General features: G+C 49.6%; 1 protein-coding gene across 1 annotated transcript in view; it reads right to left on the reverse strand.

The window, feature by feature from the left end:
- Positions 1 to 7204: 7204 nt before the first annotated feature.
- Positions 7205 to 17542, reverse strand: part of LOC112125444 (zinc finger protein RFP-like) — a 15259-nt gene continuing 4921 nt past the window's right edge. Inside the window, exons 2-7 of the mRNA XM_024223852.2 lie at positions 13746 to 13841; positions 12914 to 13144; positions 12246 to 12268; positions 11399 to 11514; positions 9702 to 9761; positions 7205 to 7713 (exon numbers count right to left, since the gene is read on the reverse strand). Of these exons, the coding sequence (XP_024079620.1) occupies positions 7205 to 7713; positions 9702 to 9761; positions 11399 to 11514; positions 12246 to 12268; positions 12914 to 13144; positions 13746 to 13841 (1035 nt within the window). The remainder of the gene's footprint in view (positions 7714 to 9701; positions 9762 to 11398; positions 11515 to 12245; positions 12269 to 12913; positions 13145 to 13745; positions 13842 to 17542) is intronic.

Raw genomic sequence — 17542 nt, forward strand, 5'->3', positions numbered from 1 at the left:
GAGCAGTGTGTTTGCCACAAGAGAAAATTGAATAGTTAAACGCCAATGGGCCATGCGTTTTGCCCAAGTGGCAAGCCTCACGAGGGAGGACTCGGGTAGCCTTGTGAGTAAGAATGTTTAAGAGAAGAGACCAGGAAGGGTGGGGGCTAGTTGAGAAGCCCACCCTCCTATCTAAATCGGTAGTGAAAAAGCCGGTGCCCATGGAAGGGACGGTTCAGCGAGAAAAGCAGGATCGGGCCCAAGCGGGCAGGCAACAGATAGAGAGATTGGAAAACAGGTTGGAAATTTTGAGAGCATAGTGGAAGGAAAGGAGTAAGTAATTATAAGCATGGGGATTTCAAATCCCCAGGACAATAATTGGAATGGTAAAATCTGAGTTGATTAGCTGTTGTTTTGGGAGACAAGCAAGTGATTTAAGAAAAGAGAGTGAGAAGTTAACTCTGTAGTTGCTAGAGGGAATCAAGCACTGAAACTTGGTAGGAATATCTGTAAGTAATTCAGGCAAGAGGTTATTTAAGTGAAATTATTCGACTATGAATACGTTAGTCTAATTTGCTGAAGAACACTCCTGCTGTGTACAATCTGTGTTTTATAAGTTTGAGATGAATTGGTATTGTTTTAACGTTGCAAAACTGAGAATACTTTTGCCAGACACAGGAAACTAGTGTTGTTTAAGGTATTTAGCATTTAATCCTTAAGGTGACTTAATGCTTTACAAGATTTAAAATGTTTTAACTAAAGACCAAAGGTTGTGGCTGCAGCAGGGTAGTCAAAGCCAGGAGAATAAAAGATTTGAATTTGTTTTTGGGTAACAAAATAGCAGATAAAAGATATGGTAAAAAGAGAGAGAAGGACAGTGCCCCTGGCTCTGTGTGGTCGAGCTGTCACTTTACTAGGGGTGCATAGAGATTTTGTAAGCACAAAAGAAACAGTTACACCTTGTGTAGAAATTGATGTGGCTAGTGTTGTGGAAATTGAATTGTGGAGAGGATGTGCATTTTCCCCAGAACATGTGCAGTGTATATTGTAGCAGAGGTAAAAGAAATGCAAACCTACCAATACAGGTTGTGTTGTCTTTTTCAGATCACTGTGTGTTTGAAAGCAGAAGTTAGAAGTAAAAGGCAATCAAAAGTCTGGGAAAGTTAATTGTGTCCCTTTTAAAGTAAGAATCTTTAAGCTGTGGATAGTTTTGGATCTGGAAGCAAGCCAGAAAGCATCTGTATTAATGCAATTTTCTAACTAACAAGGTAGAAGCCACTGAAACCTGGGCTGCCTATGAAACAAATACAAGGAAATATGGGGTAATTCCTCTGTTTTGCCTGAAATCAACAAGAGTATGTGTATATAAAGGAAATATATTAAGCAATGACTGACTACCCAGAAGGGGTAGACCTCTGTTCTTTTGTCTTTCAGATCATCAGAGAACACGGATGCCAGCTGAACAGCATTCAATGTACCATGCATTTACTGGTACAATAGGAATTATTTTTGTGTTCTTTGTCCTGTCTTGTGGTGTTTGTCTTGTGGCCAGAATTGTTGGGTTTAATATTTTCATAAGACAGTCTAGTTCAAAATTAAATAGAAGGGTTAAATCAAAAAGCAGATACTTGTTTTGTTCAACTTGGAATACAAAGTGTTTGGATAAATCAGGAAAACGGGATATACTAAAGTCTAATACATTTGATTAAGTAAGAAAAAGAAACTTCATTGGCCAGATTTTTTTTTAATTGAAAAATTGTTGTTAAAATTTGCATACCAACAGTCTTTGGAAGCAAGGACATGGAAGGTTAACCCACTCCCCATATTGCCCATGGGATCCTTCTGGCTACCGCAGATTTCTAGCCAGAGGGCTGGGGAGGGAGGAAAGCTATTGGACACCAGAGGTTGTACCGAGTGGACTCCTCAAAAGTGGGTGTGCTTGTCCTGGTTTGTTGCTCCAAAGCTCTGTAATAAAGTTATTTTACTGGAAGAGTGTACATGGCATACCTTGAATAATAAGACTAATGTGAAAAAGTGTATAAGTGAAGAGTGAAAGTTTCCTTTGTAGGTTAAAAGAAGCCGAGAAAGGGAGAAGAGGAAAAAGAACAGAATGAGTTAACTGATAGGAAAATACAGCTAGCAGGCTCATCCAAGGTCACAGCCAAAACTTGGCTGACCCCCAAGAAAAGGGGGGGGCCTGAATGTGCCCAAGCAACTGAGATCTGCAGAACACTGCCAGGCACTAATGAAATGTGTTAGGTTTCTTTTCTCACAGATAAAATAAGTGCTCCCCAAAGACCCTAGCAGCCCTGCCATTCATTGAAACAAGGAGACTGAGTCTATGTAAAGTCCATCAACGAAAGACTGCTCTGGCTCCATGCTGGAAAGGCCATTTCCAAGTCCTGTTAATCACCAACACCGCTGTAAAGTGCCAAGGACTGACTGCCTGGACCCATGCTTCTCACTGTAAAAAGACCCCTTCACCTCGGGAGGGCTCTCCAACTGATAAGCCTATTTCTCCTTCTAGCCCTGCTGTGCCTCCTGGACAGCAGGGAAGGAGGACAAGGTGAAGTGCTAGTAACCTCTCCCTTGTCCACTGACAGACCTACTGTGCCTTTGGATTTTCCTAGAAGAAGCAAAACCATTACAGGGTGATGTGCTAGTAACCTCTCCCCTGTATGATGCTAAACCACACTGTTTCAGGAAAAAAGAAGGAACACTTGCTTCATTGAAACCACAAAGTCCAGGGATTCCTGACTACAAGAGACATTAAGAACTGACCCTGGTGAAGAAACAAAGAATTACACACTGGCAGGAAGAAACTTGTGGGACCCATGCTTGGGAACGTGGTATTGATTGGATTTTGGGGTTTATTCTACAGGCTGTGCCCTGTGTTTTGGATAAGTCCTTCAGCATGTATTGCCCTCCCTAATTGGATTTTAAATTATAAGTACCAAAGGCACCTTGTTGCCATTGCCCCTGCCATCTCCTCCATTACACTATTACCCCTGTAACACATCCAAATACAGACAATGCCATAGATTTGATAAAACCAATGGCCAAGGCCTTCACACTTTAGTGATTTATTTAAATATTGTTTTAAAAATATATATATATATTTTTAAGGTTCAGGATATCCCATATAAGCGAACAATTGAATGGAAAAGAATGGATCAGTGGAGATAAAAGTATATATCATCACTACCAGTGAACCCCAAGAATCTGTAATTACAATTGATGGGTTCTATAGTGAATGTTCCTGGAATTTGCACTGTGTTAAATGAGAGAGGCCCTTATTGTTATTTGGTCACCCAATTAGTGAACAATTAAACGAATACCCAGAGTTTGTTTTGCCATTGGAAATTTTACCTGCATAGAAATTATTCCAGTGACTAATAATGTGACCTGTACCTTACTGCAATTAATATCAGTGACCCAGAAGTTGCTGACAGAGATGGTATTGAATATCACTGAGGCTGGGAAGGCATTGCAGTGGGATCTAGCATGTTCAGAAATTCAGGATTTCCTGAATGACCAGCTAATGGCCATTCGGAATGATCTAGAGCATCAGGCTTGGCCCACTGCCCTTACAGACACATCAGGAGTACCATCTGATCTGTGGCATGGAGACATACTTGGAGACTTTCTGGGTGGAAGTGCGGACGTTCTCAATGCTCCTTCCAAGCATATGGACCGGTAAAGGGGGTGTGGGCTCCCACATACCGAATCCTGCCGGGTCCATGGGGAGGATGCATGTGGGATTGGGTAATTCACCAAGACATCTGGGAAATTAGACCTCCTGGTATGCCCAATCGATTTTTAGTCAGTGCTCCTGGGATTACACCTGACATTTGGATGGGGTTAGGTAGTCAATGGACATTTTGGCCATTAGAACCCCCACAGCTTCAGTGTATCTGTAAACTGAAGCCAGGAGAAGTTGTCACTGTTTATGACTACGTTTGCTGGGAGGGTAGGGGACAAGGAACTACCCTGACAGGACACTTACTTTTTCAAGCTAATGATAGCTGTGTGTATGTTAATGACACCACATTGCAAGACATACATTTTAATCTCATTACCACTGCAGGCAATCATATTATTTACTGGCCTGCAGATAGAGTTTTTCAAGTAGCCCTTAGGTTCCAGATACCCTTTAATTGGACTAGTTTAGTACCTGATAGATTTCAGAATTTGTTTTCACTGTTACCAGAGATTCAGAAAATCTCTGAAGTACAAGGGCAAATTCACATGCTTCAAAATATATATCAAGTTGAAAAGTATGCTTTCCAGACAGCTTATAGAGTATCCACTTTATGTACTAAGTATGATGTATTGTGCTTTATGACTAAGACTGTACAACAGCCCCATTATATTATTGCTATGGGAATGTTATTGCTTGTGTTGCTATTAGTTATCTTAGGATTATGTTATTGTTGTTGTAAAAGACGTAATAATAGTAATACCTTTCATGTTCATGCTAATCATGCATTGTCATTACATCCAATCAGAACCCCTAAGATTGAACCATCTGATGTAGAATCTGAAGTCCAGGACTTAATGCAAATAGAGATTTAAGAATGTTTGTTGTACTAGAAGTAGAAAAGGGGGGGTTGTGGAAGCAGAGAAAGAACTGTCAGAAAAGAACTGCTATGCATGACAGTTTGTTAGCAAGAGTCAGGCTAACTGTAACCCTGATAACGCGAGATTTGTAGAAGTGAGGATTGTGTGAGGCGGGTGAGAGAGTACTGTGTGAGAAGTTATTGTGACCTTGTATAGATAAGGTGTAGAAGACCTTGTGTAGATAAGGTCTAGAAAATATTGTATGTTGGGAAGAGTCAAAACAAGTAAGGAATTAAGATATCAAGATGGCCTATGTATAACAAAATGCAGCTGTCCCTCATTATTTCTGTAATGAAAGGTATAAATGCTTGCTGTAATTAGGTACCGGGGAGAGAGACCTGCTTAGCTCTCTCCCTCTGCACAATTGTGAGAGTTAATAAAGCATCTGACTTGCTGTACCCAAACAAAAAGTGAGAACTCAGTTTTTCTCCGACAGTCTCATGCAGAAACGGGGCAATCCGCTTGTGCAGGTTCCTCGGCAGAGCTACTGTGCTCCTTGTCCCAGTAAGGTTAACATGTCCGCGCCACTGTGCAGTGAGGGGCGGGGAGACCATTGCTGCACACAGACAAAATGCATAAGGGCCAGGGCAGAAGCCACATTGTAGTAGAAGTCCCTCCCTTGCTTCCCAGGTCACCCTCACCAGCGAGATATCTTCCAGGACGAATTCATCCTGTGGAAAATGTGGGGACAGTGTCCCGTATGGGGGCCTGCTGCAGCTGTTGGCTCTCCCCAAGGCACAGAACCAACCCCAGAGGACACTATGGCCCTGAAACTATCAGTCCCCCTTGCCCCTGTGCTTACTTACCATTTGGGGGTTCCTGTGGGTTATGTACACTCCTTTTTCTGCTATTGTGTACCCTGTACTTGTTTTTAAGTACAGCCAAATAATTGCTCTGTCTAGTGGTAAGTTTTGCATTTTGGCTTTACAGATGCAACCTGGAGATCCCAGCCATCCTTGTTATCAATGGCCAAAAGACTACAAAGAATCAGGAAGCATATGTGAAGAACCAAAGAGGACCTGCTGCATGAAGTCATGCAGCAGTCCCTTACTGAAAATCAAAAAGGACAGGAGTGGCGGGAGACTGAAAGGAGGCTCCTCTGGCAGAAGCTCAAGTTGATAAAAACATACATGTGACCCCTGATTTTATCCCTTCCTCTCTTGCTGCCTGTGGTGGAGCGACGACTCACCGGCGTGGTGCCTCCTGCTGGTCGTCTCAGGAATTAACTCTTCCAGCCTCTGCAGCGCCCTCTGAAGGCCAGTGTCTTGCCTGCCGCTGGCCCCCCCATGTCCCTCCCAGATCCTGGTGCCCTTTACATCAGGGTTCTGCCCCCAGCAGTAACCCACAATCTGGGTCTCCCCACCCAGGGGAACCCCCAACCCTCTATCCCCACCTTGCCTTAGTGGCTACTGCCAGTCATCATCCAGCTCCTGCACACTGGGGCAGACTGCAGTCTATAAACCACTCATCATCAGCAAGGGGGGTTGGACCAGCTGCCTCGGCATATATCTGGGCTGCCCCTCTGCAGCCCCAGTACCTATTTGTGGGCCTTTAATTAGGCCTGCAGCCTGGGGTTTTGCTAGGCTGGAGCTCTCCAGCTCCCTCTGCCCTTCCTCAGCACTGCTCCACCCAAGGTATCCTTCTCAGTTCATTCTCTCTCGGAAGCTAAATAGAGTCATAGACTCTGGCCCTCAGCCCTCTTACAGGGCCAGCTGTGGCCTGATTGGGTCATTGCCTCAGCTGTGGCTGCTTCCCCCAATCAGCCTTTCCCCAGCTACAGCCCTCTCCAGGGCTGTTTTAACTCCTCCGAGCAGGAGCAGGAGCAGGGTGACCACCCCGCTACACTGCCCCCGGCTGGTTCCCCTCCCAGGGATACTTTCCTGTCACTCTTCTCATTTCTGTTTTCCACCATTTCTCATAGACTCTCCCTTTAGTCTTGTTTCATTTTCATTTACATTTTTCTTCTTCCTTCTTCTAATTCCCGCTGGTTAAACCCGCCCTGTCCCTGCCTCCCCCAGTGCTGCCAACCTCACGAGTTGGGGAAAAAATCACGAGACTGACCCAATGATGATTTTTTTAACGTTATATAATTTTTTTGGTCAATCTGCACCCATCTCCCCCTCTCCCCCTTTTGTGACAATTACAGGGTTACCAGCCGTCCTGTAATTACAGGGGAAGGTGACTTAGGGCCCTGAAGCAGGAGCTCTGCGTGGGAGACCCCAGTGAGATCTAATCCCACAGATGTGTACAAAACGCTCCCTGCTGCTGCTTCTCCCCAACCCTGCAAACCCTGATTGATTCATTCTGTGTCCCTGCCACCCCCACGTCTGCCTGTCCCCAGCCCAGCTGTTAGTTCTGCCCCTGCCCAGCCCCCACCTCTGCCCCTCAGGGCCCCTCTGCTCCTTATGCAGCCCCAGAGGTTCTTCCCCCTCCCCCTCCCATCCCTGGGGCTGCAGGGAAGGGGAGGGGCTTCCACAGGTCATAGAGATGAGGAGCCAGGAGCTGGGTAGACAGGAGTCCTGCAAGGTCATACAGACTGGGGGGTGTGAGGCTAGAAAGGCTGATTTCCAGTTCTCTGGTGGGATATTCCTCCCTACCACCCCCCTCAGGGACACAGTCTGAGCCGGGATCCCAGCCACACCCACAGCCAGGGTCGGATTCTCTCCCCAGGGACGGAGCCCGGCGGGAAAGTGAAGATCGGGGCCTCGTCACCAGCATCGATAAATGTCACCTGCCCCCAGTCACAGTCCAGACAAACCCGGATCCTGCTGGGGACCCGGCTCAGGGACAGGGGGGTCACAGGGGAGGTGAGAGCCTGGAACTGACCCCCCCACCGCTGCACAGCCCAGATCCCCCCCTCAGGGCTATGGCTGATCCGTCCCTTCCTCCCCACAGACTCTCTGGCCACCCCCACAGCCCAGCCTCCCCCATCCCCCACCTCCACCTCCCAGCAATGTCTCCCCGAGGTGAATCCCTCACAGCCCAGCACACAGGGCTCAGTGTCAAATCTCTCAGGAGTGTTAAATAGTCGTGTCTCCCCCTCTCTCACACTTTTCCAATCCTCAGACAGGATGAGTTTGGGATGAGCCGTGTATGGATCCAGAGTCACATTCGCTGGGGAGAGAGAGAGAATCAGAGCATTAGAGGCAGAGCTTGGCCCTGGGGGAGGCTGGGACCATTTCTCGCACTCTCCAGCAGCCCCATCCTGGCTGGGACAGGCCTGGATCCCAGGGAGCTGCCTCTGTCCTGGGCACCTGAGACTGAGCAGGGATGTCACTACAGTTCCTCAGTCTGTGTAATGGGGCCCACTTAATTAGTTTTTCATTTGCTTGCTGAGGCTTCAGCTCCCTGCTCCCTCTGCTGGGGCTGCTCCATTCCCAGCATCAGAGACACAGCAAGGATGATTTTAGTGAGGAGGGAGCAGAGGAGGCAGGTACCAGCTTTGAACCCCAGAGGGAAGCTCCCTCCCCTAAATGCAGCCTCCACTCCCCAGCCAGAGTAGGAAGAGCAGATTAAGAAAAGAGAGTAGGAAATGTCATTGGGCAGGGGAGCCCCATCCCCACACAGGAGAGAAGGGAGGAGCTGCCAGCCTCACAGGGAGAGGATCTCCCCAATCCAGGAAGCAGTGAGCAGCTCCAATGGGAGAGCCCAGCCCTGCCCAGAGGAAAGGCAGGATGTTGGCAAAGCTCGATGGTGGAGACCCCCTGCACCCTGGTAAAGCAGAGGGATGTGTCAGCCCTCAGGGCAGAGAGCTCTGTTCACATGCTGCTCAGGGAGAGTTTTTCTGTTCAGCAGCATGGGCATGAACTCAGCACTGAGGTTGGTGTCAGGAGTGTTTGTGTGACTTCAGCGTGGGAGGTCCTCACTGTGCAGTGTGTTGTTTTTAGGGCTGTGTGTGTCATGGTCGGTGTTGGTTTGGTTGGTAACTTTAGCTTAGGGTTACCATATTTCCACAATCAAAAAAGAGGACACTGGGGGGGGAAGCCCCGCTCTAGCCCCTCCCCCATCCACTCCCTCCCACTTCCCGCCCCCTGACTGCCCCCTCAGAACTCCCAACTCCCCCCTGCTGCTTGTCCCCTGACTGCCCCCTCCTGGGACCCCTGCCACTAACTGCCCCCTAGGACTGCACCCCCATCTAAGCCTCCCTGCTTCTTGTCCCCTGACTGCTTCCTCCTGAGAACCCCCCACCCTAACTGCCCCCCTAGGACCCTACCTGTCCCCTGACTGCCCTGACCCTTATCCACACCCCTGCCCTATATTCACACCCCCACCCCGAGACAAACCCCCGGGACTCCCATGCCCTATCCAACCACTCCCCACCACCTGACAGGACCCCCAGAACTCCCGACCCATCCAACCCCCTCTGCTCCCTGCCTGCCTCGACCCCTCTCCACACCCCCGCCTCATATCCACACCCCCTCCCCCAGACAGACCCCCGGGACTCCCATGCCCTATCCAACCGCTCCCCACCCCCTGACAGGACCCCCAGAACTCCCGACCCATCCAACCCCCCCTACTCCCTGTCCCTTGACTGCCCCCTCCAGAAACCCCCTGCCCCTTCTCCAGCCCCCTGGCCCCCTTACCCTGCCGCTCAGAACAGGGTGTTGGGCTCCGCTCGGAGCCCGACAAGTGGCTGCGCTCCCCAGTGCAACACACAACCCGGTCCCTGCCCCCGCACAGTGCTGCCAGAGCGGGGCGCTGGGCAGCAGGGGAGAAGTGAGGGGGAGGAGGAGGAGCTACTGAGGCCCGATGCGAACAGCCCGGCCGGCGATCTGAGAATGCAGGGAGGGAGGGAGGGGGCAGTAGCTGTACAGCTGCCGGAGTCCTGCCCGGCCAATGATCTGAAGCTGCGGGTGAAGGGCTCTGGCTGCCGGAGCCCCATGCGAGTGGCTGAATTTCCTGCAGCCCTGCCGCACTCTGCATGGGGGGGGAAAAATCCCGGACATTTTAAGTTATTTACAAATTTTCCCCCGGACGCTATTTTTAACAGAAAAATCCGGACATGTCCGGGAAAATCCGGACAAATGGTAACCCTACTTTAGCTACAATCTCATGAAGACATTTTCTGATAATTTAAAGACAATCTCCAGCTGCAATCTCACCCTGTCTGAATGTTCCTAGGGATCCTCCTCTTTTTGTCTCTAGTGCAGACGGCAGAGTGTCTGGAGGGGGAAAGGAGAAAGGAGACAAGATTTCAGGCTTTCATATTTATAACAGCATCCCCACTCTCAACTCCTAGAACTGTCTTTTAATTATGACAGAGAAATACACCAAGAAACACTCAGATATTTAATATAAAAAGCTCTTTCCTCTCTCATTCAGGCATCTCCGAGCAAGGGAACCAACATCCTCGCAGCCTCACAACCATCCCAGGACAGACAATCTGTAAGTGAGATTTATATTTTGCCTCCTCATCCCCTCTCACCCTTCAGAATACAGTTGGTTCATCTCGTTCACTTACTGCCTTTTGCCGTAACCTAGACCCAGAGCCTGTAAAGACTTTGGCATAAAAGTAACTTTACTCACTTTGGTCCCTTTGACACTAACGGGATGTTGAGAGTTTCCTAAATCGTGGCTCTAACTGTGAGCTGTTGGGTCTGTTTACTCAGCGTCTCTACAGAGAGCAGCACGACGGGGCCTCATCCTCCATAGGCAGAAATTGAAATAATAGTAAAACGATTTTATAAATGTGGAAATTGAGGTGGGGGAAGGTTGACTCAAGGGACAGATTCACCTCTGTACCAGCAAGAGAGGGGTGACTCTGCTATTCAGTGGCTGCAGGGGCCGGTGCAGACTTTGGCACAAGCTGAGGAAGTTCTGAAGCCAGCCAGAGTTACGTCCGTATGACAATGGCCCAATCTGTCTTGCCCAGTGTGCAGAGTGTCAGAGGCCCAGCTTTACACTGCCCACGTAACTCTGTCCCACATCCACCCCCCTCCCTCTTCCTCCCACCCTCACCAACCCCACCCCATTCCCAGCCCTCTCAGGAACATGCCTTGTGCCTGCATCTGCTGTGGAGGAGGCACCAGAGGCGCCTGTGCTGGAGGGATCTCTGACCATGGAGACAGGGCTTTTTCCTTCCCTACAGCCCATTTGGCCATGGCTAGCTGCTGTATGGGACCAGAGCACAGTGATGGGCTGGGTCCATCTTTGAGAAATGTGCCCCATGGCTGGTGATGTAGCAGTAGATGGGGAGGGCTCTTTAATTATAGAGAATTCTTTGCCGTATGTCTCGCTGTTGGGTCTTGCCAAAATGCTCGGTATTCAACTCACCACCATATTTGGGGTCAGGAAGGAATTTCCCCCCAAGTCAGATTGGCAGAGAGTCTGGGGGGGTTTCTGCCTTCCTCTGCAGCGTGGGGCATGGGTGATTTGCAGATTTAAACTAGTGTCAATGGTGGATTCTCTGTAACTTGAAGTCTTTAACTCATGATTTGAGGAATCCAGTAACTCAGCCAGAGGTTAGGGGTCTATTGCAGGAGTGGGTGGGTGAGGTTCTGTGGCTTGCAATGTGCAGGAGGTCAGACTGGATGATCATGATGGTCCCTTTTGGCCTTAAAGTTGATGAGTCTAAGTCATTTCTTTCTTTAACAGTAATTGTCATGGCAAGACATATTTTTGGTAGAAATAAATGTTTGAATTAATCAACCTGAGTGACTTGGACCCCAAGTGCATGACATTCTCACCCAACAATTAAATAGAAGCATCATCTAATTGTGAACCAATTGGCCAGAGCCACTCTCCTTCCTCAGTCTCAGAGGCTCATCCCAATTTCTACTCCTAGATCCCTTCTAGGTACCTTTGAACTTCCCCAGAATCTCCAATAGCACAATCGTTTTTTGAGAGAAACCACTGACTCGCTCTTCCAGTTCAGGAGAAATCTCCTCTGGCTTCTGGAACTTCCCCTTCTCACACCTGGAGAGAAACAATTTCACGTGATTATATTTCACTGTGTGACTCATTATAAGTTCTGGCTAGTGAGTCGCTGCTCTAATGGGCCTGGAGTTAGAATTCCTCGACTTCTCCCAGTCTCAGATCAGGTGCAACACAGCCCATGGCTGTGCAACCTTCCCTTCAAAGGACTCATTAATATTCTTCAACTCTGGTCTGGAGAGATCAGCTCTGGGGACAAAAGGGGAATTGAGTCTCTGTGGCCAATTCACTCCTTGGCCTCCATGCTCTGAGGGACAGGAGGTTCCCAGGTGAAGTGCTGTAGAAATCTGACCACTAGGAGCTAGACTGAGACACCAACTCCCCCCTCCCCAGCTCATTCCACACAGGTCTCCAAACAGCCCTCAGGTGGGAAAGACTCTTGGTTGCTGCTGCCTGGGGCTGAATAGTGACCAGTGCCCCAGCAGTGACAGGCCCATATTCCATCCCCACAATCCCGAGGCAGCCAGTCCCCCAGGGATCTGACATCTGTAGGAAATACTTGGTCAGTCTTTCCCACTGAATGGAGAATTCCAGCGTCTCCTATACAAGGGTGAGAACCTCAGGATGAAGTTGATCAGAGAGATTCGTATCCAGCATGAGACCTTCCCCACACATTCTACTGTAGAGCCCTGGGGAGATGCAGCGTGAACATCACCACCAAGCTCTTTTTCAGCATTATGAAGCGAGAGAGAGAGTGAGAGAGAGCCACATACCTGATCAAGGTGCTTCTCATATCCTAGAAGAGAGAGAGAGAGACAAAAGAATTTCAGTCCCCTCTGACACACACATGGGATTCCAGAGAAGAGATTTTGCAAATATGGGGAAGAAAGGCCCTGCCCTGGCCCCAGGGTCATGGATTTCCTGAGCTAATGGGGCTTTTCCATCTCTCATATCTCTGTGTCTGTGACTCTGCAAAGAATAATAGTTATTCACATGTCAGCAATACACACGCCGAAATTCACCATGGTCTCTGAGTGCTGGACTCCAGTGTGTAAGATTCAGGAGCCCTCCTTTCCATGTGTGGGGATCTGGCATGTTTCTAGTGACAGGTGCTGGTTTCTAATTGTCCCTAGGGGTGCTCAACACCACGCCCCACCCCGACTCCACCCCTTCCCCCAATGCCATACCCCAGCCCAACTCTTCCTGCTCCCACTCCATCCCCACCCTGCCTCTTCCCCGCCTCCTCTCGTGAGCACACTCCCTCCCCGCTCCTACCCCTCCCTTGTAGCATCTCCTGCACACAGTGGAACAGCTGATCGTAGCAGGTGGGAGGCGCTGGAGGGAGGGGGAGGAGTTGATCGGCAGGGCAGCTGGCGGGCAGCACTGAGAGGGGGAGCTGGCTGCCCTGAAGCACCCACCTGTGTTTCTCATTCAGTCTCACCTGCAGGAATTCACTCGCTGGCTTCTGACACTTCCCCTCCATCTCACTGATCAGCTCACTGAGACGGGAAATCTGCTCTGAGAGTTTACTGACATTTTCATTCTGGATCTTCACAATCTCCTCGTCCAGCTTGTCCAGCTGGGCCTGCAGGAGTCGCTCTTGTTCCTCCAGGAACTGCCGCAGTTGCTGAAATTCAGACACAATCTTCTGCCTCTCGGTTTGTGTTTGTTTCTGTATGAAAATAAGGCAAGGGCTGGTCAGGGACATGGCTGGAGCCCGGGGTCCTTTCATGGAGAGCTGAGGGTGCAGGACGCTGAATTTCTTTGAAAATCATAAGATTTCTGACATTTGACTCTACCCTGTGGGTACTAGGCAGGGGATTCTCTCACACCTTCCCCTTTGGCCCCTGTATCCCTCTGAAAGGGATGTTTCCATGTCGGTCATGGTCAGCATATTCTGTTATTTATGGTATCTGGAAATCCAGACCCAGAGCAGAAGGAGGCAGGACTCAGCACTACACTGACAGAGACACCAGGGGAGTTAAAAGAAACAAACATTTAAAAAATGCACAGAATGACCAGACACAGTGGACAGCACTTCACGGGGACATTCAGTTCACTTGGGGGGATTTCTGGGAAAGCCACAAGGGCTAGACATTAACTCATCAACTGCAACGGAAGCTTATGGCTTCTCTACACATGACCCTAACCCAGCAATCCACGATCATGGAGAAACACACACAAGCTCATGTTCACCAAGGCCACACAGGGGTCTGCCTCCAAACAGACCTCCCACTGCCAGTCTCTGCTGGTTCATAACAACAGGCACCTACCAGATACTCCCAGCTCTTCCCCTCTCCAGTCGCTTTCAATCCCAGCAGCTTTTCTCTCTCTTCCCTCAGAGTTTTCAAATGGGCCTGGATTCTTTCCTGAAGAAACAGAAATGATTTGGGAGGTTTCATCTGGATAGCTGAGAGGTACTTGGAAGTGGGTGTTTTTCCACCCAAAACCCAAGATGATTGTGGTTCTAATTGCTTTGTGACATCAAGGCCACCAAGGAGATGAAACTTCATTAATGGAGACTGGGAGCGTGTCACATTCAGACTCGTTACCAATTCCGGTTCAGTCTTTTGAGTAATTAGAGAGATCTCAATTATAACCAAGCTTTACTGGTATTTATGAATTGATTAGTGGTACAGCTCATAACAGGACACTGGAGTCACATGGGGGTGAATCAATAAACCTGTTTTGTAGAAGGTTTAATCAACTAAGTGATACAAATCCCAGAAGCCACCAGAGTTTCAGCATGGGCTGGGAGTTCAGCCCTGAAGCCCTGGGGACTGCACTAGTTCGATGGAGCTGGTCTAAGCACCAGAGCAAAGCCCATGAGACGTTGGGAGGCCATTCGTCTGCATTGAAGCTGCACAGTCCAGTTTTGTGGAGCACTATCCAGGGCCGGTGCAAGGATATTTTGCGCCCTAGGCGAAACTTCCACCTTGCGCCCCCCCGAACCTCCCCGAGCATCGCTTATTAAAAACTTTCAAAAATGAATGCTGCATAATGCGGCATTGTTCATTAGAATTAATACACGTGTGGCTTGAAAATTTATTAATTTAATTATTTAGTCTACATATTTAATGAAAATAAATGAATAACCTGACAGTGCTGACATGGTTATTGTTTTCACTTTGCACAACATAGCATGGATCTTAAAATAAATCACATACATTATACACAATACACTGTCACAGAGTAACACGTTATAATTTAGAATTTATTTTTCTGCACTTTCAGTTTAGCAAATTTAGAAACAAGTTCCTCCAAGTCAATGCTGCGAGCAATGTCAGGTTCTATTGACAAGGTAGATAGCCCGACAAGTCTTTGTTGCAACATTGATGTTCACATGTATGTTTTTATCAACTTGAGCTTCGCTCACCACTGGCCACAGAAACTGGGAGAGTCAAGAGGATGTGAAGAGCAGTAATTGTGTTGGGGACACTATCTGTCAGTTTATTTGTGCATATGAAGTTCAATACATCTTGCGGTGATGCACTGTTTTGGACTCGTCATGCAATAGCTTGCAATTCATTGCACAAGTCAAAGGCATCAATATCTTTGGATTCACCATGTTGCAAAGCTTGCTCCAGATTCAAGCAATGTTCCATAATTTGCTTTGGTGTTGTATTTTGCAAACTGTAAACATCATATAGGAAGCCAAATATTGAACTAATTTGCTGCATCAATGTGAATCTTTCTTCAACTGAATGTATTGCTGTGTCGATGACTGAAAAGTAAAAGTTCACTTTGAATTTTTCTTTCGGATTATAAATAGGTTCGTCATCTGCTTCATATGTGAACTGCTTCCTCTTTTTTCTAATACAGATTGGATCTGGTTCAAAAAGTGCCAGTACATCCAACTCCTCCACAAGTTCACCTGCATCTACCAAGTTTTCTCAAAGTCTGCGTCACTTCTGCGGACTACAAGAAACTTCTTGGTTTCTCCAAGTTGATTAATGGCATCACGTATGTCGAATTCTTTCGCCTGAAGTTGTTTGCTAGTCATGTTGATCTCAAACAATATGTCATACCACACAACAAGAGAAACAAGAAACTTGAAACTAGAAATGGCTTTTGCAAGATCCTTTGCATCAACTCGTGACGTACTGCCAGATGATCCTGTTAGAGTAGTGTCATCATAGATCTCTATCAGAGCATCATACATGTCACCAAGTTGATAGCGAAGAGGTTTCAAGGAATCAATTCAACTTTCCCATCTTATTTCACTCAATGGTTTAACTGTGAGATTAGATACATGGTGTGTTAGAATTTCCCAGCGACGTGTAGAAGCTGAGAAAGACACATAAACGCGTTGAACTAAATCAAAGAAGGCAGTTGCCTCCAAGGAACACTTTGTGGGGGTTCAGGTTTGGCTGGGGAGTGCAAGGGGAGCAGACCGGGTTTGGGTGTGGAGGGGGGTGGTGGACGGGGTAGGATTTAAAGAGCCGCAAGGTGAAATGGGCACTCTCCTCTCCAGTCCCTGGCATGCAGCAGTGGGCCAAGTCACAGTGCAATTGCAACAGGGCAATGGGAGCGTGTCGCCAGTCCATCCTGCGCCCGGGCTGGGGAGTTGAATGCTGGACTCTCACTCCGGCAGGGGAGCATGGGGCAGGCAGGACTGTGAGGCAGAGAGTGCGCGGTCCTCATGCCAAAGCAGGGTCGGGAGGGTAGAAAGCTGGGGCGCAGGGAGGTGGGTTAAAGCAGCTTAGCCGCCCCTCCACGCAAGAGAGCCCACAGAGCTGCCAGCTGCGGCCTCCCTCCCTTCTCTCCCCAGGGAGCAGAGCCTCTGCCCTGGAAAACCTGCAGCCCACCCTCCGAGGAGCATGCCATGTGCAAGCCGCGCTTGATAATGGACCTACCACCACAGCAATCTCTACAATTATCGATTCACAATCAAAGGACTTCACATGGCAGGAGTCGGAGAGCAATTGGGACTTCCCCGGTTTTCTAAATGGCAGGAGACAGGAGTCGGAGAGCAATTCACTGGGAGCGTGGTTCTTATCACCTCCTCCTCCCTATAGTCTGCGACCTAATCAAAGGACTTCGCTGGCTTTAGGGTGACCAGACGTCCCGATTTTATCGGGACGGTCCCGATATTTGCTTGTTTGTCCCGCGTCCTGCCCGATGTGCGGTAGGGACACTGGACAAACAAGCAATTTTGCCCTCCTGGAAGGGCTCTCACCCCCCCCAACCCGACTCCACCCCGTCCTTCCCCCATTGGCTCCCTCCCCAAATCCCCGCCATGGCCCCACCTCTTCCCCAAGCACGTGGCATTCCTCCTCCCTCCCAGGCTTGCCGCTGTAATGGCGGCAAGCCCGGGGAGGGAGGGGGTGGTGGTCGGCTTCCAGTTCCTGGAGCTGGTGAGTACGGGCACCGGGCGGGCAAGGAGGCTGCTCCCCAAGGAGGGAGACGGGGGGACTCCGGGGCTCCGGACCCCAGCAGCAGCGGGGGAGAATGGCTCAGGGCCGCACGAGTGGCCATGTAAAGTTTATCGGCTCGGGGTGGACCCCGGCCGGTCCTCGCCCCTGAGGGGAGTGGTAAGGAGACAAGTCCCCCCCTCCCCCCTCGTCCTGGCTCCTCAGCTGAGCCCCCCCCCCGTCTCCCTCCTGGGGGAGCAGCCCCCTTGCCTGCCCGCCCGGTGCTTCCAGCTCCAGGAACTGGAAGCCGGCCACCACCCCCTCCCTCCAGGCTTGCGCCGGCATTCCAGCTGCAAGCCTGGGAGGGAGGAGGAATGCCGCTCAGCTGAGGAGCCAGGACGAGGGGGGAGGGGGGACTCGGCTCCTTACCTGGCCTGCGGCGGCCGGCAAGACATGCTGGCGCGGGGCGAGGACGCTACTCCCCTACAGGGCAGGGCAAGGAGCCGGCCGGGGTCACCCCCAGCCGATAAACTTTACGTGGCCACTCACGCGGCCCTGAGCCGCTCTCCCCCGCCGCTGCCAGGGTCCGGAGCCCCGTGCCTCTAGCTCCAGCGGCTCCTTCCCCGCGGGGCGGCGGGACGTGCTGCATGTGGCCGCGGCGCTGCCGGGGCCTGCTAATTCCCCAGGCACCTGCAAAATGGCTTTTTTTTTGGTGG

The sequence above is a fragment of the Terrapene carolina genome, unplaced genomic scaffold, assembly GCF_002925995.2.
Source record: "Terrapene carolina triunguis isolate 2854851 unplaced genomic scaffold, T_m_triunguis-2.0 Scaffold560, whole genome shotgun sequence".
NCBI lineage: Eukaryota > Metazoa > Chordata > Testudines > Emydidae > Terrapene > Terrapene triunguis.